Below are 24,241 nucleotides of genomic sequence, written 5' to 3' on the forward strand. Positions count from 1 at the left end.
CATAATACTTTTTTGATATTTGTATATTTGAAGTTGCATTGCAATGTTTTCCACTGTGAAAAGCTTTAAGTCTCGGCATGGAGAGAGAAAACGGGGTAACAATCTATTTCTATGAGTCTATGAACAACAGGCTGCGTGACGTCACGACGCCAGAGTCGGCTTTCTTTCTCCCTGACGCACGGCGTGTTGACGTCACACGCACGCTCGATCCGCGGAAGGCGGAAACGGAAGCGCTCGTTGGGCTCGTCGGGACCGGAAGGGCCGGGTTGAGGGAGAAAGAGAGCGGTGAGGGGCCCCCATGGCCGGGCTTCGAGGCCCCTGAGGCGGCGGAGGGACCGAGGTGAGGCTCTGGAGTGGGAAGGAGGGAGATGGGAGGAGAGGAGCCGGGCGGGGCCTCTTCCACTCGAGGCCCCTTTGAGAGGCTTCTAGGCCCCATTCCTTTCCCGGCTTGATTATTATACCTGTTTGATACCGCTCTAACTGGTGTGTGTGGGTCATGGGAGAGACTAGCTTGGAGGAAAGGTCAACATCCCATCCCAATGGGGTTTCCTTTGTTGCCGGTGCCCCAGTTTAGAAGATGTTCAGGCGGTTCCTCATCTTCACCCTCAAAAAAAGAAGCACCATTAAAGCTCTGGCAGATATGTGGATGACACCTTCACCATTTGGAGCCATGGAGGAGAAGAAGTAAACAGGTTCCTAGACCACCTCAACAGCATCCACCCAAACATCCAGTTCACCATGAAAAAAGAAAATAGAGGAAAGGGGCCTTTTCTAGAAGTTCTAGTCATCCAGATCAACAATTGGGCCATACGGTTGACAGAAAACCTACACACACAGATAGTTAAAATATAAAAACTCCAACCATGAAAAAGATCTTGGAGTCCTCGTGGACAACAAGTTAAACCTGAGCCAACAATGTCATGTGGCAGCAAAAAAAGCCAATGGGATTTTGTCCTGCATCAATAGGAGCATAGTGTCTAGATCTAGGGAAGTCATGCTACACCTCTATTCCGCCTTGGTTAGACCACACCTGGAATATTGTGTCCAATTCTGGGCACCACAATTGAAGGGAACTTCAGACAAGAAACAATCAGGAACAGCTAATCACCTCTCAACAACGGATTCCCCTAGGCAGTAACAAGCCACACCTAAAAACTGCCAGGACATCAAATGCTAATGAAGGTGGCCAATTGAAACATTCATACCTAGCCCCAACAACAAGAGTCCTTTCTCCCACTCTGGACATCATTCCACAGATATATAAACCTCTCTTATTTAGTTTCCAACAGACCTCACAATCTCTGAGGATGCCTGCCATAGATGTGGGTGAAACGTCGGGAGAGAATGCTTCTAGAACATAGCCATATAGCCCAAAAAACCTACAACAACTCAAAGAGGTGACTATTTGCATGCCATGAAGAGGGCTCTGTCCTGGGCCCAGTTCTGTTCAGGATCTTCATTAAGGACATGGACAAAGATTCTCTGCACTTCTTCCAATCCCCTATTTTAAACTATTCCATGCCTGTTCCTTTTATAATCTGATCATCCCCATCTTAGTAATTCTCCTATTGGTTTTTTTTGTTGTGTATTATGTTAGTAAGTTTTAAGGCTGCTGTTTTTATACCTCTGTGTTTTATTTATTTGTCTCCCTGAAGGGACTTTGGACAGCTTACATAGGGACCAAGCCCAGTCAAATAGAGTTAAAATATACACAATAAAAATGCAAATACATATACAACGTCATAAAAACATAATTAATCATGCAACAACCAGTATCCAAGCATAGTGGACATTTCAGCACCAAGAGGCGAGGTAGAGAGCATGCTTCTTATCAAGTTTGCAGATGGGACCAAATTAGGAGGGAAAGCTAATACTCCAGAGGACAGGATCAGGATGTAAAAGAATCTTAACATATGAGAGAGCCATTTGGCCAAAGCTAACGCAATACATTTCAACAAAGACAAATGTAAGATACGACATTTAGGCAGGAAAAATCAAAAGCAAAGATATAGGATGTGTGACACCTGGCTCAACAACAGCCCACATGAGAAAGATCTTGGAGTCTTTGTGGAGAACAAGATGAACATGAGATGCAGCAGCTATAAAAGCTAATGGGATTTTGGATTGCATCAAAAGGAGTATAGTGTCTAGATCCAGGGAGGTAATATTCAGCTTTGGTCAGACCTCTTTACCTGAAATAACACTGCGTCCAGTTCTGGGCAGCACAATTTTAAAGACATATTGCCTCTAAGTTGGAAGGTGTCCAGAGGAAGGCAACTAAAACCATCAAAGGTCTGGAGACCATGAATAATTCCTGGGAGGTCTTAAAAAACTGGGTCTGTTTAGCCTCAGAAGAGAAGGTTGAGAGGAGACATGGTAGTAAAGGTAAATGTTTTTCCTTGACATGAAATTTAGTTGTGTCTGACTCTGGGGTTGGTGCTCATCTCCATCTCTAAGCCAAAGAGCTGACGTTGTCCGTAGGTGCCTCCAAGGTTATATGGCCAGCATGAATGCATGGAGTGCTGCTACTTTCTCTCCAGAGCGGTACCTATTAATCTACTTACATTTGCATGTTTTCAAACTGCTAAGGTTGAAGCTGGGGCCAACAGTGGAAACTCACCCCACTCCCCAGATTCGAACCGCCAACGTTTCAGTCAGCAAGTTCAGCAGCTCAGCAGTTTAACCTGCTGTGTCACCAGGGGGTCCTGGAGACATGATAGGCATGTATAAATATGTAAAAGGATGTCCTGAGAGAGAGGGAGATGCTTGTTTTCTGCTGCCCTGCAGACTAGGGTTTGAACATTGGATTCAAATTACATGAGAAGAGATTCCACCTGAACATGTGGAAGAATTTCCTGACCATGCGAGCTGTTCAGCAGTGGAACCCTATCTCGGAGTCTGGTGGAAGGTCCTTCCTTGGAAGCTTTTAAACAGAGGCTGAATGGCCATCTGTCAAGGGTACCTCGATTGTGCTTTTCCTGCATGGCAGGGGTTTGGACTAGATGGCCCTTGGGGTCTCTTCCAACTCTATGATTCTATGTCACCTCACTTTCTGTCCCTGGGAACATTGGTTTTTGGGAAAATTGGCTTGTTATGGAAACAAGGATTGGAGATAAACTTCAGTGGAAACCCATTTCCCCCAAGATATTAACTCTTCCAAGAGTGAATTTCCCTTCCCTCGAGGGGCAGATTCTTCTCATTTCCTGTCATCTCAGCCTCGTTCTTACCTAGGAGTCATTTGTAAGCCAGATGCTTGTGAATCGGGGACTGCCTGTACTTAAAATTTTTATATAAACACTAGCTGCCCCCTGCCACGCATTGCTGTGGCCCATTCTGATGACCTGGAAAATACTATTGGCTTGTGAGTAAACAGTATTTCTTGTCAGTGTTGATGTAGAGATTATCTGGTTTGCTTACTCTAGAACATGCAACATATCATTATCCTTCTTTAGAGTTCCCTTTGAAATCTATGATACTATATCTGGCATATGTGTGTGTGTGTGAATCATATCTATTTATCTATATCTAGACTGGATGACTCTCAGGAGGGTTTTGATTATGTTTTCTTGCCCTGGGGAAAGGTGTTGGACTGGATGGCCTTTAGACAGCATTTCTCAATCTGGTGGTCGGGACCCCTGGGGGGGGGTTGTGAGGGGGTCTCAGAAGGGTCTCAGAAGACCACCAGAAATCACAGTATTTTCTGTTTGTCATGGGGGTTCTGTATGGAAAGTTTGGCCCAATTCTATCATTGGTGGGGTTCAGAATGCTCTTTGATTGTAGGTGAACTATAAATCCCAGCAAATACAACTCTCAAATGTCAAGGTCTATTTTCCTCAAACTCCACCAGTGTTTACACTTGAGTATTCGTGCCAAGTTTGAATCATATCCATCATTGTTTGAGTCTAAAGTGCTGTCTGGATGTAGGTGAACTGCAACTCCAAAACTCAAGGTCACGCCCACCAAACCCTTCCAGTATTTTCTGTTGTTTCATGGGAGTTCTGTGTGCCAAGTTTGGTTCAATTCCATTGTTGGTGGAGTTCAGAGTTTTCTTTGATTTTAGGTGAACAATAAATCCCAGCAACTACAACTCCCAAATGACAAAATCATAATTTTTAGAGTGATGGTCACTCCTTGTGTTGTGAGACCTTTTGTTGCCAAATTTGGTGTGATTTCGTGCATTGGTTCTTTTGTTTTTAAGGTACTCATTACGCACAGAGCATTTTTATATATATAGATGAGTAATATTCATATGAACAATTTCTCTACTTTGGTAAAGGTTCACATTCTTTTAAATTCACATTTAGCTCATTGCCTTCTCAATTTAACAATCTGTTATGTCTGCAGGCCTTCAGCTTTCTCCGGACCTGGACCCAAACGCATTGACAAGATCTCGCTGAAGGCCTCGTTGTCATCTCAATTCCTTCTGGACACAATCGTGTGTCTTTAGACTCTTTGCCTTGATCTCGGAAGGGAGCGTCTGGCCCCATGTACACCCCTAGTGGCTCGGTGCTGCCTGGTGGGCGCCGGCGGAGAGGCCAGGATGGGAGCACCTTGCCAAAGCAGCCGGAGAGGAGCCTGGCTTCGGCTTTGCCTGGCGCACTCTCCATCACTGCCCTTTGCACTGCACTGGCGGAGCCTGCCTGGCTACGGATTCATGGGGGCACTTGCGCGCGCCAGGAGCTGGGCGTCGCTGATGTGCTCGGATACGTTGACCCCGAGTTACTCAAAGGTGAGAGGGACATGGGGGATGGGGTGAGCTTTAAAATGAACATTTGAAGCAATCTTTGGAAAAACAGCACAATATTTTAAGGGTAATAACAATATAGGCAGTCCCCAGATTGCGAACAAGATGTGGCGTAATGTAAAATAAACCAAGTGTACTTCATGTTGGATCAGCCCACACACTACCTTGCCAGAGAAAGAAAATATGCCATGCATATGAACATTGAAGAACAAGTAGTGAACAACATGTGTACAGTATGATCAGGTTCATACAACATGTGTACAGTATGATCAGGTTCACCAACTCACATATTGTCCTTCTATGAGAAATTCAAAATGGCCCTTTCTGTGTCCATATGAGTAACCTTTCTTGAACATTGTTTCCATCCTAAATATCTTGGTGTCACCTTAGATCGAACACTAGCATATAGGAAACACTGCTTGAACACCAAGCACAAAGTACCTGCCAAGTATGTCTGCCCTGTCTGGCATAGGTCTGCCTACACAAAACAGGTGAACATAGCATTGAATGAAACATGCAGAATAATCACAGGATGTCTTAAACCTACACCTGTTGATAAACTCTACAAGCTAGCTGGCATTGCCCCCCCCCCCCCCCCCCCAATGTGCGATGGGAAGTTGCTACTAAATGTGAGAGAAATAAGGTTGAACACTGAAAGCCATCCACTACATGGCTACTAGCCTCCTCCCAGCAGTCTCAAATCTAGGAAAAGCTTTATGAGAACTACCACTCCTCTTGGCATCCCTCCAGCAACAGCAAGGGTATCCCTCTGGGCAGCTAAATCAGGAAATCCCAACTGGATGGCCCCCCATGAGGGTCTTCCTCCAGGGGCAAACAAACAGTGGGCAACCTGGAAGTCCTTAAATACACTCAGAAGCGGATTGGGCAGATCAAAAGACAACCTGGCCAAATGGCACTACCTAAAAGAATCCCATACCTTGTGTGACTGTGGAGCAGAACAGACAACTCTGCATCTGTACGCTTGTCCATTGTGCCCTGTCTCATGTACAGAGGAGGAATTGTTGGAGGCTACAGACACTGCCATTGCTGTTGCCCGTTTTTGGTCAAAAGATATTTAGCCGCTTGTACACCTATTTTTATCACTTTTATACTAATTTATGCAATGCTTTTTATACAAAATAAAATAGATAAATAACCTTCTTTCAGCAGCCAAGAAGCAAATCAATCTGTTTCTCTCTGCTTCTCTCTTCTCTCTGCATGTGCATAGCTCAAGCCTGAACAAAAATTTATTTATTTATTTTATTATTATTATTTTTATTTCGAGGTTTTATATACCGACCCTCTCACCTTCAAAGAGGGATTCGGACCGGTTCACAACATGTGTTAACATACAAAGAATATACAATAACAACACAATGCCACTTCATAACACGATTAAAATATCAGCGCTATACACATTAAAACATGTGTAAAAAATGTAACAGTATCCAAAAGTCCTAGGCTCAACTTCCTCCCTGGGCATAGCCTGTCCAAACAGCTTCATGTGTCTTATTTTATAGTTGACACACACACATGAACTGATTCCTTGCATGCTCCAAGAAGAGAGATTGTGTAGGTTTGTTCTTAAATTGAATTTGTGTGTTAAGTTGAAACAGGAACATTTCTTAAGTGTAACACCAGCCATACATACGTTTTGGATAGTATAGGGAAGGGTTAACACCCCTGTGGTGTTTCCTTGATTTGAGGTGTTCAGAAGATTCCACCTCACTTTCTGACCCTGTGATAATTGGATATAGAAAAATGTGGCTTCTTGTGGAAACAAGAATTGGAGGTAAAGCTTCAGTTGAGACACCTTTTCCCACTGATAATAACTCTTTTGGGAGTGAATTTCCTCTCTGTAGGGTAGATTTCTCTCACTTCCCATTGTCTAAACCCTCCCCCCAATTCTTAAATATGAGTTATTTGTAAGTCAGGTGTTTCTAACCTGGGAACCGCCTGCCTATATATTTTTTTTATTTATTACCTGCCTCTCCTGAAGTGGGGTGCAACAAAGTCAAAAACATATGAACAGAAAGTATATATTATAAATTACATAGATTAAAAACACAAAAAATTTAAAACATAACTTATACTATACACAGAATTCTCCAAAAACAGGAAGTCACCTCTTAAATAGGCTTCAACTTCCTCCAGTGGTGCTTATATTCCCCCCCCCCCCCCAAAAGCAGAAGTAAACTTCTGACCACATCTGGTTTTTTTTTCTTTATGGGGGGCAGTCTCTATGGCACACAAAGGATTGTGTGGCTAAAAGAACAATCCTCCGAATCACCACAGTTGCTTACGTCTCGTAGAATCATAAGAGTTGGAAGAGACCTTGTGGACCATCCAGTCCAACCCCATTCTGCGAAGAGGCAGGAAAATCTCATTCAAAGGACCCCTGAGAGACGACCACCCAGCCTCTGCTTAAAAGCCTCCAAAGAAGGAGCCTCCACTACGGGGCAGAGAGTTCCACTGCTGAACAGCTCTCTCTCACAGTCAGGAAGTTCTTCCTCATGTTCAGGTGGAATCTCCTTTCTTTCCTGTAGGTTGAAGCCATTGCTCCATTGTGTCCTAGTCTCCAGGGCAGCAAAAAACAAGCCTTCTCCTTCCTTCCTGTGACTTCCCCTCACATCTTGAAACGTGGCCCTCATCAGGTCTCCTCTCAGCCTTCTCTTCTGCAGGCTAAACGTGCCTAGTTCTATAAGCTGCTCCTCATAGAGCTTGTTCTCCAGACCCTTGATCCTTTAAGTCACCCTCCTCTGGGCACATTTCAACTTAGAGTCATCATCTACCTTCAATCTCCTTTAATGCTTATGTAGCATTAGGCTCTTCTGAGATCAATGGAGCTTGCTGTCAAATAAATTAGGAGATGATTAGAAATCTGCTTTGGTCACCAACATGGAATGTGTGGACATGTGGTATTTCCTGTTTCCTGACATAACACCTTGGAGTCCTAAATTGACAACCTACTTTTACTCTCATGAAGAATTGCCTTCTTCCACACCACCATTTTCCAAATTATTGATCTTGTTGCTTAGCTTGATGTTGATGTTTTAGAGATGACAAGATCAAAAGAACAAAAAACCACCAAATGTGTAGGATTTTAAAATTTTTGAACGACAGACAACATCAGAAACTAAACAGCTGATATAGTTTTTTAAAGGGACATTAATTTTCAGGTTGTTGACTGATTACTGGCAACTCTCCTCTGGCAATCCATCATTGATGATCTGTTCTCCTTGAGGATTTTAAAATGGTCCTGGTCTGATACTTTGCTGTTGCGTTCAAACACCCTCAAACCTTTATATTTTTATTTATTTATTTACAATATTTATATGCCGCCCTTCTCACCCCAAAGGGGACTCAGCGGCTTAAAAGATATATATATATATACACACACATACACACACACATATATATACATACACACACAATATATTATATTATTAGCATAGTACAATATCAGTATTAAATATTACTGTATTGTATTATACCATTATATTGTAATATATTGTAATATATATTATATATTATATTGTATTATATTATATTATATTACTGTATTGTATTATACCATTATATTGTAATATATTGTAATATATATTATATTGTATTATATTGTAATACCCCACCCTGGCGGTCTTTAGAAAAAACCTGAAAACCTGGCTATTCCAACGTGCCTTCTCAGATTAGGAATCCCCACTACCAAAGCCCAGAAGCACTTTAGTAGAGCCAAGATCACTCTCAACACACACCGCACTTATATCTTAATCTTATATCCCTCCGACACTTTTTCAGCACTTTTAACCCTGTACCCCACCCCAGCCGGCTCAGTTTTTTAAATAATGTCCTGTTGTATTGTTATTGCCTTTGTTTTCTGCTTTAACTGTTTTATTTTGCTATGTATTGTATTGTTGTATTGTGTTGTGCTGGGCTTCGGCCTGTTGTAAGCCGCATCGAATCCCTTGGGAGATGCTAGCGGGGTACAAATAAAGTTTAATAATAATAATAATAATAATAATAATAATAATAATAGTAATATTACATGTAATATAAATATATAATTATAATATATTATTATATCACATTACATTATAATATAAATATTATATGTATATACAATATATTATATTATATAACATAGCACAGGAGACGAGGTGTGGTTCCAGGCATAGCAATCTGATCACCTGCGCAGCAAAACTGGTTCCGAGACAGATTATATTGCACGTTGCATTGGTTTTTGGCACTGTGTTGTTGAAGGCTTTCATGTCTGGAATCAGTGGGTTGCTGTGAGTTTTCCAGGCTGTCTAGCCATGTTCCAGAAGCATTCTCTCCTGACGTTTCACCCACATCTATGCCAGCAATACATCCATACATCCATGCGATGATCAAAGGTCTGGAGACCATGAATCCCTATGAGGAGTGTCTTAAAGAGCCGGGTCTGTCCAGACTCCAAAAGAGAAGGATGAGAGAAGACATGGGAGCCATGCCCAAATATCCGAAATGTTGTCCCAAGGAAGAGGGAGCAAGGCTGTCCTCCGCTGCCCTGGAAACTAGACCCCAATGAAGCCATGGGTCCAAACGACAGGAAAGGAGATCCCACCCGAACATCAGAAAGAACTCCCTGATCGCAAGAGCCGTTCAACAGTGGAACTCCCTGCCCTGGAGTGTGGTGGAGGCTCCCTCTTTGGAGGCATCCAACCCAAGGCTGGATGGCCATCAACTGGGGGTGCCCCGTTAATATGAAAATTAATTTCATAGCACTGTTTTAGTAATTTAAAGAGAACAGCGTATACTTCTTATGTAGTTACCAAACATAATAAATACATTTCCTGCCTGTTGCCACAATGACACATAGCTGCAGGTGATAATTCTGTGATTAAGAGCATGAGGAAGTTCGTTTTGTATTCTGAGGAGGCTGAGTCATTCTGGTGCCTCTGTCAACTTGGCATGTTCCCTGGTACATCAGGCTCCAGGCAAATATCGCCTTGGTCTTTGATTAGGTTGTTGTACTGTGCTTGCTACAAATGAAACATCCTGAAATTTAGCACATATTTTATTGAATTGGCAGTAAATGCTACTTGTTGCCATGGTGGAAAAAATAGAGCTAGACAGGACAGTATTAAACTGGGGAAAGCTTCTTGAAATGTTCTTTGCTAGAAACATCCTAATTCTTTTTCTCGTTTTCCACAAGTTTGTTGTCATCATAAAAAATAGGAGAACTTAACATATTTAAATTCCCCCACCATTCAGAAGTTCAAAGGTCTCTGGAACTCTTGTTTAGATGTGACATTTCAAACAATAATATTTATTTATTTATTTAGTACATTTCTATGCCGCCCCTCTCAGCCTTCCGGCAACTCGAGGCGGTTTACAAGGCAAGAATTCAATGCCACCAAGGACACAATGACAATATACAATATAAAAAAATATCAGCAACAATAAAATCAAACATAATGAAATATACTTCAATCAATAATCATTAAAACAATGTCCAGTTCCGCCATATAGTGATTCCATTATTATATCCGTTATTCCGTATTTTCAAATGCCCGCTCAAATAGCCATGTCTTAAGATTCTTCCGGAATGATAGGAGCGAGGAAGCCAATCTAATCTCCCTAGGAAGGGTGTTCCATAGCCGAGGGACCACCACTGAGAAGGCCCTGTCTCTCGTTCCTGCCAACCGTACTTGTGATGATGGCGGGACCGAGAGCAGGGCCTCTCCAGATGATCTTAAAGTCGTTGCATAGCGGGATCAAGCCACACGAGGAAGCAGATAAAATTGCTAGCAAATTCTTACTTGTTTGTCCAGATTTCATGTTCGGTTTATGGTCTGAATCAGAACAGCTCCTTTCACCCCATTACAGTCCTGGTGAATGTTAAAAATTAGGGCAGTGCATTGTTGTTTATTTTTTTAAAATAGGTTTTTATTAAGTTTCCAAATAACAGTAAAAGTGGGGGAACATGTGGTGATATAGGAAAGTAGGAAAGTTTAGATTGGAGGTCCAAGAAAGAAAAAAGTGAAAAAAGAAAGAAAAAAAAATTGGGTTGAGTGCTTGGTTTGGCTTCCGATCTTCTTCATCTCGGATAAATTGTTTTTTAACAAGTCTTCTAATCTTTTATGATTGTTAGGCCGGCTTCTTTCCACGTTCTCTCTTCTTTCTTTTTTTCTCTTTCATTTCAGAGAAGATTGGGTTATAACATCGAAAGAGTGAGAACAATTTTTGGTTAGGAAAGTTTGGAAAAGAAAGGGGAAAAAAGTAAAATTTGACTTCCTTCTATTCATCGGTGGTTGTAAAGTCATAGTAATTGGCCTCTCATAAGGGCTCTGTGTGGCACTGTACTAAATATCCCTGTGTCGTCGAGTCTTCTTGTGAGTGTTAATATTATCAAATCAATAAGTCAATCTTTACTTCCTTAAAGTAGTTTTTAACCAAATCCCAGTTTGTATGTTTTTTTGGGATTCCTTGATTTGGAGTGATCCAGTAAGTGAGCCTGTCCATATTCATTACCTCCAGAACTTTCTTGAGTCAGTCCTCTTTTTTCGGAGATTGGTGGGGACGAGGGACAGGGCCTCCACGGTGGTGGCCCCTCGACTCTGGAACTCTCTCCCCAAGGACATCAGACAAGCCCCAACCTTGGCAATCTTTAGGAAGAGCTTGAAGACATGATTGTTCCAGTGTGCCTTCCCAGAATAGGAAACTCCAAGCATCATGTCCCAATGCACTTTACCAGAGATTTAAGATTGTCTGCACACTGCATCTATTGCCAAACTCATCCATTTCACCTGGTCATGTCCAGCATTTTTTAAAATTTTTAATCATTACATTTGGTCCGGCTATAGTTTTTAATTACGTTGTGGTGTTATTGTTTAATGTTTATTGCTATTGTTTAATGTTTATTGCTTTGTTTTATGAGTTTATTTATTGTTGTATTTGTTATGTTGTTGTTTTGCTGATGTATTTGGCCTCGGCCTCTTGTAAGCCACACCGAGTCCTTCGGGAGATGTTAGTGGGGTATAAATAAAGGATTATTATTATTATTATTATTATTATTAGAGAAGACAATTATGCTGGGGAAATGGAAGGAAAAAGCAAGAAGGGCCGACTCAGCGTAAGATGGATGGATGGCATCCTTGAAGTGACTGGCTTGACCTTAAAGGAGCTAGGGGTGGTGACGGCTGACAGGGAGCTCTGGCATGGGCTGGTCCATGAGGTCATGAAGAATCGGAAGCTACTGAATGAACGAACAACAATATCTTGTGAAACCCCACTAGGCCATTTGTATGACTCGAAAGAACCCCACCATTCTTCATCCTTCATAATTTTACTTTTGCAAAAGAGAGAAGAAATCCCAGCCTGGCCAGATTCATAATTGTTGGTCAAGCCATTGACGTATCAGTTAAATGCAGCATTGGGAATCCCCTCCGAACGTAGCTCAAGTTCTGTTTCACAGTCACCGCAATGTCACCGTAGTTCTTGTTTACAGGCACTGCCTTGTTTGGTGTACTTGGTTGGTGTTTTTCCTCTTGCTGAAAGTATATTTTCCTGTGTAGTGCAGCTTGCTGCCACAGTAAAAGCAACAAGACAGGTTTGGGTGGAACTCCTAACTAGGTTGAAAGGTCTTTGAAGAATGCAAACACACTGGAGAGGCAATTCGACCAACATGGCAGCATTTTTGAGCGTGAATGGACGAAATCCCCAACTGGACAGCATTGTCAAAACAAGAAGGAAGTTCTTAACTACAAGGGAAGCTGGATAAATCTTGAGGCTGAGTCAGACATCCTGCCGAAAGACATCCAAAACAGTTGACTGTTATAAGAAAGCTAATTACGAGCAGTGAACTGGAAGATCCCGCCTCTGGCTAAATGAAATGCCCCGTTGTAGCTCTTATCTTATTTTATTTGTTATCAATGTAGCTTTTAGCAGAAACTTGCAAATTGTGTGCATTTTTCCATCAGCCAAGTGTAGAATATGCTTGCCATCTGATTTGGATGTGGAAGCAAATCTGTGGGCTACGTGGTTACAGATTCTGGTTTGGAAGTACATGTTTCTTATTTCGTTACTCCTTCCAGAGCAAGGTGGGGAAAACATAGGTTCTGGACCACTTTTGAAGACCACTTTTGAAGTAGTGAAGCTCATAGGGTGAAATTAACTTAGGTGTGAAAAGAGGCTCTGTGAGAGCAAAGCTGTTTATCTACACGAGAAGGAAGCCCAGCATGGAAGCAAAGAAGGAAGTATAAAGAATTTTATTTGTGTTATGGAAACCTTGTTTTTGTAAATAGTACACCCATATTCTTTTGCTATAAAGAAAAGCCTCCGATGGAAGAAATAACTTTGGTCAGTGTATTTTGGTTCTTTTTATCACTTTGGTCTACTGGTGCTGGGTCACACTGCTGCTGATAAGTTTTTCTGCTGTACATTTGTGAGGAGGGTCTCAACAAATTTCGCAGCTACTCATCTTTAGGGAAAAGTGCAGGCTATTAGTGTGTGCTCTCTGTAAGAGGCTGAGCTCCTGTACAGTTCCCTTCTCTATAGCCAATAAATTGTAAGCAGCATTTAAAGCATTTTAACACTGGAAGAGGTGGATAGTATTGATCCAAACAAAGCCAAAAGAGGTATAGCACAGTTCCCATTTCACAGTGAACAAGTCACTCTGAGGTCATTTCCTCAATTGAAAAGCAGCCTAAGCAGACATTTTTTCACCATCTTAGAACAAGGCCATGTTACTGTTTGCTGTGTAATTCTGTTCCCAGATACGTGGGTTATCCAGAAAGTATGGTTACAAGGTACATACCTCTCGCAGGTCATTTTCTCGAGGGAAGTTGGTATTATGGCCGTGTAGCGGGAAGACAGCGGAAACGAACTAGCAGTGCCAGTTGTCACTAGCTCATCGACTGGCGTGGCGAAGGGTAGAGATGAGCGTCCTCATTCTGTTTGCCTCCAAGTGCAAAGTTTGCGCTCTAGTATGCTACCTAAATGCTAAGGGCATGAACGCCGCTGTGATTTATTGTAAAATTGTTTCAGGATATGGAGAGGACCTTAAGAATGGGCCTTAAGAAGCATTGCTAACAACAAGGCAGCAGGAGACGACGGGATCCCAGCTGAACTGTTTAAAATCTTAAAAGATGATGCTGTCAAGGTGATGCATGCCATTTGCCAGCAAATATGGAAAACACAAGAATGGCCATCAGACTGGAAAAAATCAACTTATATCCCCATACCAAAAAAGGGAAATGCAAAAGACTGCTCCAACTTCCGTACAGTGGCCCTTTTTTTTCATGCCAGTAAGGTAATGCTCAAGATCCTGCAAGGAAGACTCCAGCAATACATGGAGCGAGAGTTGCCAGATGTTCAGGCTGGGTTTAGAAAAGGTAGAGGAACGAGAGACCAAATTGCCAATATCCGCTGGATAATGGAGAAAAGCAGGGAGTTTCAGAAAAACATCTACTTCTGCTTCATTGACTATTCTAAAGCCTTTGACTGTGTGGATCATAATAAATTGTGGCAAGTTCTTAGTGGGATGGGCATCCCAAGCCACCTTGTCTCTCTCCTGAGGAATCTGTACAAGGACCAAGTAGCAACAGTCAGAACTGACCACGGAACAACAGACTGGTTCAAGATTGGGAAAGGCGTACGGCAAGGCTGCATCCTCTCACCCAACCTTTTTAACTTGTATGCAGAACACATCATGCGATGTGCGGGGCTGGATGAATGCAAAGCTGGGGTGAAAATTGCTGGAAGAAACATTAACAACCTCAGATATGCAGATGACACCACTCTGATGGCCGAAAGTGAGGAGGAGCTGAGGAACCTTCTAATCAAGGTGAAAGAAGAAAGCGCAAAAGCCGGGTTGCAGCTAAACGTCAAAAAAACCAAGATTATGGCAACAAGAATGATTGACAACTGGGAAATAGAGGGAGAAACCGTGGAGGCCGTGACAGACTTTGTATTTCTAGGTGCAAAGATTACTGCAGATGCAGACTGTGGCCAGGAAATCAGAAGATGCTTACTTCTTGGGAGGAGAGCAATGTCCAATCTCGATAAAATAGTAAAGAGTAGAGACATCAGACTGGCAACAAAGATCCGCTTAGTCAAAGCCATGGTATTCCCTGTAGTCACCTACGGATGTGAGAGCTGGACCTTAGAGAAGGCTGAGCGAAGGAAGATCGATGCTTTTGAACTGTGGTGCTGGAGGAAAGTTCTGAGAGTGCCTTGGACTGCGAGAAGATCCAACCAGTCCATCCTCCAGGAAATAAAGCCCGACTGCTCACTGGAGGGAAAGATACTAGAGACAAAGTTGAAGTACTTTGGCCACATCATGAGGAGACAGGAAAGCCTAGAGAAGACAATTATGCTGGGGAAAGTGGAAGGCAAAAGGAAGAGGGGCCGACCAAGGGCAAGATGGATGGATGGCATCCTTGAAGTGACTGGACTGACCTTGAGAGAGCTGAGGGTGGTAACGGCCGACAGGGAGCTCTGGCGTGGGCTGGTCCATGAGGTCACGAAGAGTCGGAGACGACTGAACGAATGAACAACAACATGGAGAGGACGTAATATCAAGACAGCATGTGATAAAATGGGTACAGAATATATTGTGAGACCACGAAGAAACTTTGCAGAGCCATCCAAAACGAACGTGGGATGCTGATGACAGGAGCTTGTCTCCTTCATGACACACCGCTCATGCAATACAAAAATGGTTGACTTCCTTTGGTTGGGATGTTTTAAGCCACCCCTCTCACAGCCCTGATTGCGCACCCAGTGACTCTCATCTGTTCACTAAATTGAAGGAACATCTGAGTGGAAAACATTTTTCTGACAATGATGAGGTGCAAATCAAACTGGCTGAAAAAGGTGGAGGGAAACTTCTATGACACAGGCATCAAAAACTTGTCCCATGGATGACAAAACTGAACTGAATGGTGATTATGTGGGAAAATAATGCTACAATCCATGTCAGTGTTATTAAAATATATTCATTCTTTGTATTATAAAATAATCTTGTAACCTTACTTTCTGGATAATCCTCATATTTCAGATAAGGAATGTTCAGCCGGTGTAAAGACTGTTAATGTGTCACTGAAATGGTGGAACTGGAAGTGCATTTCAGTCCAGTGAAATGCACTTTCAATCAAGCTCATCAGAGCTGCAGATGTCTAGCAGAGAATTCCAGATAAATATGGCAAAACCAAAGCCTTAAACCACAATGTTGAATTCTGGAAAAGATCTAGGAGCAACTGTGAGGTTAAAGGTGCTAATGCTTAGTCTTTTCTGCCCCCTCCTAGACTACTGCATGAACCCCCAGACAGTGCTCCTGCTTCGGGTCATTGCTGCTTTCTGCTTCTTGGGAATCGTCTGCAGTCTTTCGGCCTTCCTCTTGGATGTGTTTGGACCCAAGCATCCTGCACTGAAGATCACACGACGTTATGCGTTTGCCCACATCCTCACAGGTAAGTCGGATTGGGGTGGGCCTTGATGAGGGCTGCTGGGGCGGCACTTAGGTTTTCAGTCCTTTTCCAAGATATGATTCAGAAACTCCCCATATGGGGTGGGCAGCTTGTTCCTGGACCAGCCATACCCTGATACTGCTTCACCAATCAATGGGTTTGCTGAGTGGTGTCTTGAACTCATATTCTCGGGTTGCTACCTTCCTATTATGAAATTCCCCCTTCCCCTAATTATTATTATTATTAATAGTAATAACTTTATATCCCGCCACCATCACCCTGAAGGGACTTGGTGCGGCTTACAAGCGGGGCCAAACCCAATAATGCATGACCGCATTTCTGTGTATGAACCCACACAATCTCTTCGTTCATCTAGGGAGGCCCTGCTCTTGTTCCCACCTCCCTCACAGGTGTGATTGGTGAGGACGAGGGATCTGGACCAAACTCTACACAAAGACTCAATATGCTCAAATGTGAACACTGGTGGAGTTTGGGGAAAATAGAATCTTAACATTTGGGAGTTGTAGTTCACCTACAATCACGGAGCATTCTGAACCCCACCAATGATAGAATTGGGCCAAACCTCCCACACAGAACCCCCATGTGGGCCACAGCAACGCATGGCAGGGGACGGCTAGTATTAATAATAAATGGAATAAAATAATAAATGTAATAATAACATTAATAAATAGATTAAAATTATAAATGCAATAATAATAATTATAGAGTAAAATAATAAATATAATTATGTTAGAGTAAAATAATGTAAATGTAATAATAATAAATAGAGTAAAATAATACATGTAATAAAATAATAGAGTAAAATAATAAATGTAATAAAATAATAATAATAACTCAAGGATAATCGGGGGGGGGGGGGCTTTTTCAGCCTAAAACAACTTGGCTTATACTTGAGTATATATGGTATATTTGAACCTAACAGCTCAAATTCCCCAGCAGAAACAATGTAAGGGAGTTTGTGATGGCAAGAATGTCCTGTGGGGAGCAGTCGATAACGTGACTAGGTTTTTTAATTCTGGTGAACAGTTCCTGCCACCTGCCCATCATAGACTCGCATTTCACAAAGCTGGAAGAAATTGCTGAGAGGCAGAATGGCTGTCCTCTTTGAGAGAGCCACATTGTGTGGTATCTGATGTGCTGTATGTGATAAATGCCCCTCTTCCTTCCTCTCTCTTGCTCGCAGTCTTGCAGTGCGCCACGGTGATCGGGTTCTGCTACTGGGCCTCGGAGTTGATCCTGGCGCAGCAGCAGCAGCACAAAAAGTACCACGGCTCCCAGGTGTACGTCACCTTTGCCGTCAGCTTCTACCTGGTGGCCGGAGCGGGCGGGGCCTCCATCCTGGCCACGGCGGCCAACCTGCTGCGCCACTACCCCACTGAGGAAGAGGAGCAGGCCTTGGAGCTCCTCTCTGAGATGGAGGAAAACGAACCTTACCCAGCGGAGTATGAAGTGATCAACCAGTTCCAGCCTCCTCCGGCCTACACGCCGTAACACCTTCCCTGCCCAGCCTGACCTTTGAGTCGGAACACAGTCTGCAGTTGCTTGGGAAGGCATTCCCTCGCCCCAGAGCCACTCACTGGTGTTTTCCCTTCCCTCTTTCAACCTCCTTGTTGGGAGAGGACTCACTCGAAAGGGTTACCCACACAGGAGCACTCACCTCCAGAGGCAGGTCAATGGATGAACTTTTCCTTCCCCAAGTCCCTTCTGTGATATACCGAAATAATTGACCGACATGAGTCCAAGCTGCGGCGTTCCGCTTTCCTGTGACTCTGCAAACTTTCAGATTGTCCTTTGGGCGTGCTCTTATGTGAGACAGAAATCTTTCGGGATGGGGTGGGACGTCTTGTCTCCTACATGAAAGAGACGCCATGACTGATTAGGAGGGACTTGTTTTCGTTTTTGAATGGTAACTAGATCCTTCACACTGAGATGTGCGCACTCAGAAGTAGTGAGTTCAACAAGCCTGCACAGCTCATTCTTCTTCTCGCCTGCTTTTCCCCAGCTCTTTTGGGGGGAATGTGACTCTCACTGATGCTTACACCTTGGTTGGGCTCCTTATTTAGCACATCTGAAGGTGGGGCTTCTTCGCTCTTCACTGGTCGGTGGGGCAGGGCGGCAGAAGGGTGTCTATTATTTGGGTTGCCTCCATGCGCTTCCCAGCTTGCTTGCCACCATTGCTTCACCCACTCCCACATTCTGCCTCATGCTACTTAACGGAAGCATTTTGCACTTTATTTGTCGTTCTCACGGCCCCTTCCTTTCCTCTCTTAACCATTTATGGGGAAATGGGAATGGAGCACAAACAAAACTTGGTGGAACCAGCTCGAGGACGTTGCCACTACTGACTTTCCTTTTGATAGGTGGGAGTATCTTTTAACTTAAAGAAACAAGGCCTTTGCAAGGGCTGCAATTCCAGTTGGCACCCACCCACATGCAACAAATGTATAAGCAGCCCCTCTCAAGATAGTGAGTACAGGAAGCTGTCACCGGGCTTAAGACGATATGCAAATTACCTGGTTCCAGGATTGAGTTGAATTAATTTTATCTCTTTCCATCTCTTTTTTTATATACTTTTCATTCTTAAGCCTCTCTCTAGCCGCAAAACAATTATTTCTAGCCACATTCTCACATCATCCTAAGCCATGGTCTCTGTTAGCTGTAACTTATTATTGCAGTGTTTCTCAATCTTCCTAATGCCATGACCCCTGAATACAGTTCCTCGTGTTGTGGTGACCCCCAACCATAACATTGTTTTCGTTGCTACTTCATAACTGTAATTTTACTACTGTTGTGAATCGTAATGGAAATATCTGATCTGCAGGATGTATTTTCATTCACTTTACCAAATTTGGCACATTCGGAACTCCACCAACGATGGAATTGAGCCAAACTTGGCACACACAACTTCAGTGACCGAGAAAAAAATATGGAAGGATTTGGTGGGCATTGATCTTGAGTTTTGGAGTTGTAGTTCACCTACATCCAGAGAGCACTGTGGACTCAAGCAGTGATTTATCTGGACCAAACTTGGCACGAATCTTCAATATGCCCAAATGTGAACACTGGTGGAGTTTGGGGAAAATAGATATTGACATTTGGGAGTTGTAGTTGCTGGGATTTATAGTTTGCCTACAATCAAAGAGCACTCTTAACCCAGCCCAGAATGGATCTGCACCATACTTGGCACACTACCTACATGGTCAACATTGAATACTGCTCGGGTTGGGGGGGGGGGCTATTTTTGAATTCTGGGAGTTGTAGTTCACTAACACCAAAAAGGAAGAGAAGGACAGGCAGAGAGATCTTCAGCCTTCTCTGCCAAAAGGGTTCCTAAGATCATCAGAAATATGTGTTCCCTGATGGTCTTTGGTGACCCCTCTGAAACTCCCTTTGCGATTCCTCCCAAGGGTCCTCACCCGTAGGTTGAGAAACGATGTGTTATTGCTTTAGCCATGAGTGACCAAAATAACAATCCCCGTTTTGGGTCTGTATTTCTCTTGCTTTGCCTGACCGATCATGTTTCGAAAGCCAGGGATAGGGTACATTCCTGGATAGAGAAGCAACAACAAGCTATGGCTTAAAGGAAACTAGAGTTTGTAAATCCAATAATGATGGTGACAGGTTGCTTGCAGAGATGGGTTGTGGGGGGAGCCAAAAAGAACACAAGTCACAATTTAGATTGCCATTATTTGTCAATCTGGCCAGTTTTTAATGCACAGATTCTTCTCAAAGCCTCAGGTAGTGGTGAAAGAGTGTCTCAATAGTGTTCTATTTAAGGAAAATGTGACTGATTTCCCTTTTCTCTTTCCATAGAGGGAAATCTGCTTAGAAAAAGCAGAAAATGTTCCCTGTACTTTCTACAGTTTGATTGCAAGGGAGGGCTTTTATGGCATGTAAAGCATGAGAGAGAGAAAGAGAGGCTGATAGGTTTTATTTAAGGGAGAAATAGACATATAACAAAAACTGACAAATAGAAAAGGTTAAAAAGTCCTTTTATTTTAATTTGCACCTGTTCATTCAGATATGAAACATGTTTTGAAGAAAGCTTGCTCTTCTAACTTTGTGAAGCTATACTAGATATGGGTAAACCCAGGCCCGAGGGCTGGATACACCCCTTGGGCTCTTTTCTCAGGCCCGCACCACTCTCACCTTCCTATCCTTCCTTCCTTCTCGCTTTCCTTCATCTTTCCCTCCCTCTTTCTCCTTCCCTTCCACCCTTTTGTCCTCTCTCCCTCTTTCTCCTTCCTTCCTTCCTTCCTTCCTTCCTTCCTTCCTTCCCTTCCTTTTGTCTTTCCTTCCTTCTCTCTTTCCTTCCTCTTTGCCTCCCTCCATTTCCTTCCTCTTTCCCCTTCTATCCTTTCCTACCACCCTTTTGTCCTTCCTTCTTTCCCTCTCTCCCTCCCTTTCCTTCCCTCCCTTTTGTCTTTCCTTCATTCTCTCTTTCCTTCCTCCTTACCTCCCTCTCTTCCCTCCCTCCCTCTTTCTCCTTCCTTCCTTCCTTCCTTCCTTCCTTCCTTCTCTCCCTCTCTTTTGTCTTTCCTTCTTTCTTTCTTTCATTTATCCTTCCCTTCCTTTCATCTTTCCCTTCCACTCTTTTATCCTTCCTTTCCTTTTGTCTTTCCTCCCTTCCCTCTTTCCTCCCTCCTTTCCTCTCTCCTCTTTCACCTTCCATCCTTCCCTTCTACCCTTTCGTCCTTCCTTCCCTTTTGTCTTTCCTTCGTTCTTTCCTTTATCCGTCGCTTTCTTCCATACTTTCCTTCCACCATTTCATCCTTCCTTCCACCCTTCCTTGCATTTTGTCTTCCCTTCCCTTCTTCCTTCTTTGCTCCCTCCTTCCCTCTCCCTCTGTCTCCTTCCACGCATTCCCTTCCTCCCTTTCATCCTTCCTTCCTTTCTTCTCTCTTTCCTTCCTCTTTCCCTTCCTTCCTTCCTTCACCAGGCAATCAGTCCTCCTAGCAGGTAGTGCTAGCATTTGGCCCCATGCCTGAGCTATACCCTGAGGGTAGCCTTGTCTTTTACATCTATATTTTGAAATATACCATGTTTCAGCTTTTTGCCATTCTTAGGTAGAGGAATTCATCTGCATTGTTGTCTCCTGAGGTTCCCAGGTGATAGGTACGTTCAGTTAGGTAAGCTGTTGGGGGAAGGATGGATCCATTATGCCTTCAACAACATCCTGAAGTTTCAAAGCCACTCATTAAGAGCTTATTTGGCATAGTGGACTATGGGCTTTAGCTCAAGCATGGGCCAACTTCGGCCCTCCAGGTATTTTGGACAGCCACTATTAGGAAATGTGGGAGTTGAGGACCAAAGTTGACCCATGTCTGCTTTAGTTGGCTTCTGGAGAGGCATCAGATGAAATACAGTAGAGTGTCACTTATCCAGCATAAACGGGCCAGCAGAATGTCGGATAAATGAAAATGTTGAATAATACGGAGTCTCCTCCTGTTACCCATTCAACACAGTGCTAGACTCCTAGAATACTAACAACAGGGATTGAAAGAGTGAAGGCAAGGCAACGCCTTGGGGCTAGAGTGGCCCAGCAGGAAGTGCCCAGAGTGTGGAAATCACAGAGAGAGGGAGGGAAGATGCTTCTGCTTCCGGTCCTGCCTCTTTTCCCCCTTTCCTCCCTCCCTCCCTTGCCTTTTTCACTTACTGGGAATGGAGAGAGAGTTGGGGAGCTCCTTTAATTGAATGGGAAATGCTGGAGGGGGGTGTCAGATAAGTCAGAATGTCGGATAAGCGAAGTTCGGATAAGTGAGACTCTACTGTAGAAATTAGATAGATACAGATGTAAGATAGGCCTCTTAATCTTGTGCCCCCCCCCCCAGGTGTTTGGGCCTCCAACTCCCAGAATCCTTATCCAACTTGTCCAATGGTCAGGAATTCTGGGAGCTGAAGTCTATTACAGTTTGGAGGGCTGCAGTTTGAAAAAGCTTTGGTCTAACTATAAAAACAGCAGCTCTGCAGGAGATCAAGCAGACCTTTGATCCATTCGAGTCTCATCAGTGAAATAGCCTCATTTTTCTTTCATCCTGGCCATCCTTTTTGAATGTTTATAAAGCCTTTGTGAGAAGAGAAGTTGGCTGTAAATAGTGTGCATACAACGATACTTTCTCTACCTAATTTCTAATCTTTTGAGTCCCAAAGAGGTGGACATGGAGCCTGGGGATACATCCTGTGCGCTCTCTTCTCGGGCAGCGCCTCCATGTGCCAAAAGGGGATCCGCACCTTTCTCCTAAACCAAGGAGGGGACGGGACCGAACCCGGTGTCCATGTGATCTGTGTACTCGGTTACTGCGACGCGTTTTAGACCTCGAGCATAAATTCGTCAAGCACTGCTGATGATTAACAACCAATCTGTAAAATCTTGGATTTGTTTTTCTACCAAAAACAAAAACACACACACCCACAATAAAACAATGATGTAAATAGTCTCTGTTGGGTATTTCCACTTTTGCTTGCAAAATAAATTGGGCAGTTCTGTGCATGGCTCCCTCCGTTCGAAACCATTCACCAAACACAGATTTCACTTGCTTTTTGCAGTAACCAAATACCACTCCTTGCGTGTACATAGGTCATGAATACTTTTTAAACCAGGTACTTTTTATTGCAATTTTCAGTGTAAGAGGGTATAGCAGAACTTTTACAGAACAGCAACATTTAGACATAGAAACAGACAGATTCTGTGTAACTACGAGGGGTATTTTTTAAGTAAGGTCCGTTTGAACGTAAGTACACAACGAAAGTTTATTTCAAAAAAGTAAATTTATTTTCAGAAAGTACATACTTCACTCTATTTTTTGACATAGTTGCCAAGTTTGTTCAAACACTTATCATACCTCTGAACCAATTTTAAAATACCTCTTCATAAAATCTTGCCACCTGCTCCGATAACCAAGAGTTCACTGTAATCAAACAAGAGCGACCGGAGCAGTCCTCATCATGGATGTTGTCACGGCCATCTTTGAATTGTCGTACCCACTTACGCACTTTGCTTTCACTCATAACAGTATCACCGTACACTTCACAAATCTGTCGATGAATTTCTGCAGCAGACAGGTTTCTTGCTGACAAAAACCGTATCACTGAGCGAACCTCACATGCAGAGGGTGAGTTGATAGTTTTAAACATTTTTAAAGCACAGAACAGGTTAGCTACAGAGCGAAAACTGAACACAGTTGTTCCCGAGGCATGCCGGTACACAACGCACGCGCTCGTTGCGGTATGCACGCGAACTACTAGTGTCTACAACAAAACGGACCTTACTTTAAAAATACCCCTTGTACATTGGGTTGGCAAACAACTTACAGTCCCATTGGCTAACAAACAAAGGGCAATTACATTTTTACTCAGCAGTCACACTACATATTTGTTCATCCATCAGCATGCATACATCACCATTCTTCCACCTGTTATCACCTGGAGAAGAACACCTCTTAGGCCAGACCATGCTTCCCTGCAGCCTGCCAACACATAGTTCCAAAACTTCCATAACGCCAAAACTTCTTTCCCTAAGGATCAGATCTGTGTTTACCCTACAACAGAACCCGACTTCCCTGCACAAAATCCAAGACTCCGAAATGCACTCTTCCCTTGAGAAAAGGAGCCCCAGACTCTACAGAATCCTGCTTTCCCATAGCAGATCTGACACTCCATACACCATCTCTCTCCTTCCCATGCACCAGAGCATAGCGGGTGAGCCAGACTCTTCTAATCTGCCATACTTTGAGAATTATTAGATCAGTGTTTCTCAACCTTCCTAATGCCATGACCCCTTTACACAGTTCCTCATGTTGTGGTGACCCCCAACCATAAAACTATTTTTGTTGCTACTTACTAACTAGTTTTGCTACTGTTATGAATCATAATGTAAATGTCTGATATGCAGGATCTATTTTCATTCACTGGATGAAATTGGACACAAATACCCAATACACCCAAATTTAAATTCTGGTGTGATTGTGGGCGGGAATGATTTTGTCATTTGGGAGTTGTATTTACTGGGATTTATAGTTCACCTACA

The 24,241-nt window shown here is 43.2% G+C and overlaps 1 protein-coding gene across 1 annotated transcript; it reads left to right on the forward strand.

Annotated features, from left to right (window-relative positions):
• The first annotated feature begins 201 nt into the window (after nt 1–201).
• TMEM127 (transmembrane protein 127) lies at nt 202–22,652 on the forward strand. The gene is made up of 4 exons (XM_060787010.2): nt 202–340; nt 4,345–4,729; nt 16,033–16,197; nt 17,399–22,652. The coding sequence occupies exons 2-4, from the start codon at nt 4,486–4,488 to the stop codon at nt 17,704–17,706; spliced, it is 717 nt and encodes a 238-aa protein (XP_060642993.1). The 5' UTR covers nt 202–340; nt 4,345–4,485; the 3' UTR covers nt 17,707–22,652.
• The last annotated feature ends 1,589 nt before the right edge of the window (nt 22,653–24,241 follow it).

Source organism: Anolis sagrei, chromosome 7, assembly GCF_037176765.1.
Source record: "Anolis sagrei isolate rAnoSag1 chromosome 7, rAnoSag1.mat, whole genome shotgun sequence".
NCBI lineage: Eukaryota > Metazoa > Chordata > Lepidosauria > Squamata > Dactyloidae > Anolis > Anolis sagrei.

What these genes read in the sequence shown, in the direction of transcription:
- TMEM127 (XM_060787010.2), top strand. Translation starts at nt 4,486, where the DNA reads ATGTACACCCCTAGTGGCTCGGTGCTGCCTGGTGGGCGCCGGCGGAGA. An exon ending in TGACCCCGAGTTACTCAAAG is followed by an intron (nt 4,730 to 16,032) that starts GTGAGAGGGACA and finishes GCCCCCTCCTAG; the next exon opens with ACTACTGCATGAACCCCCAG. An exon ending in GTTTGCCCACATCCTCACAG is followed by an intron (nt 16,198 to 17,398) that starts GTAAGTCGGATT and finishes TCTTGCTCGCAG; the next exon opens with TCTTGCAGTGCGCCACGGTG.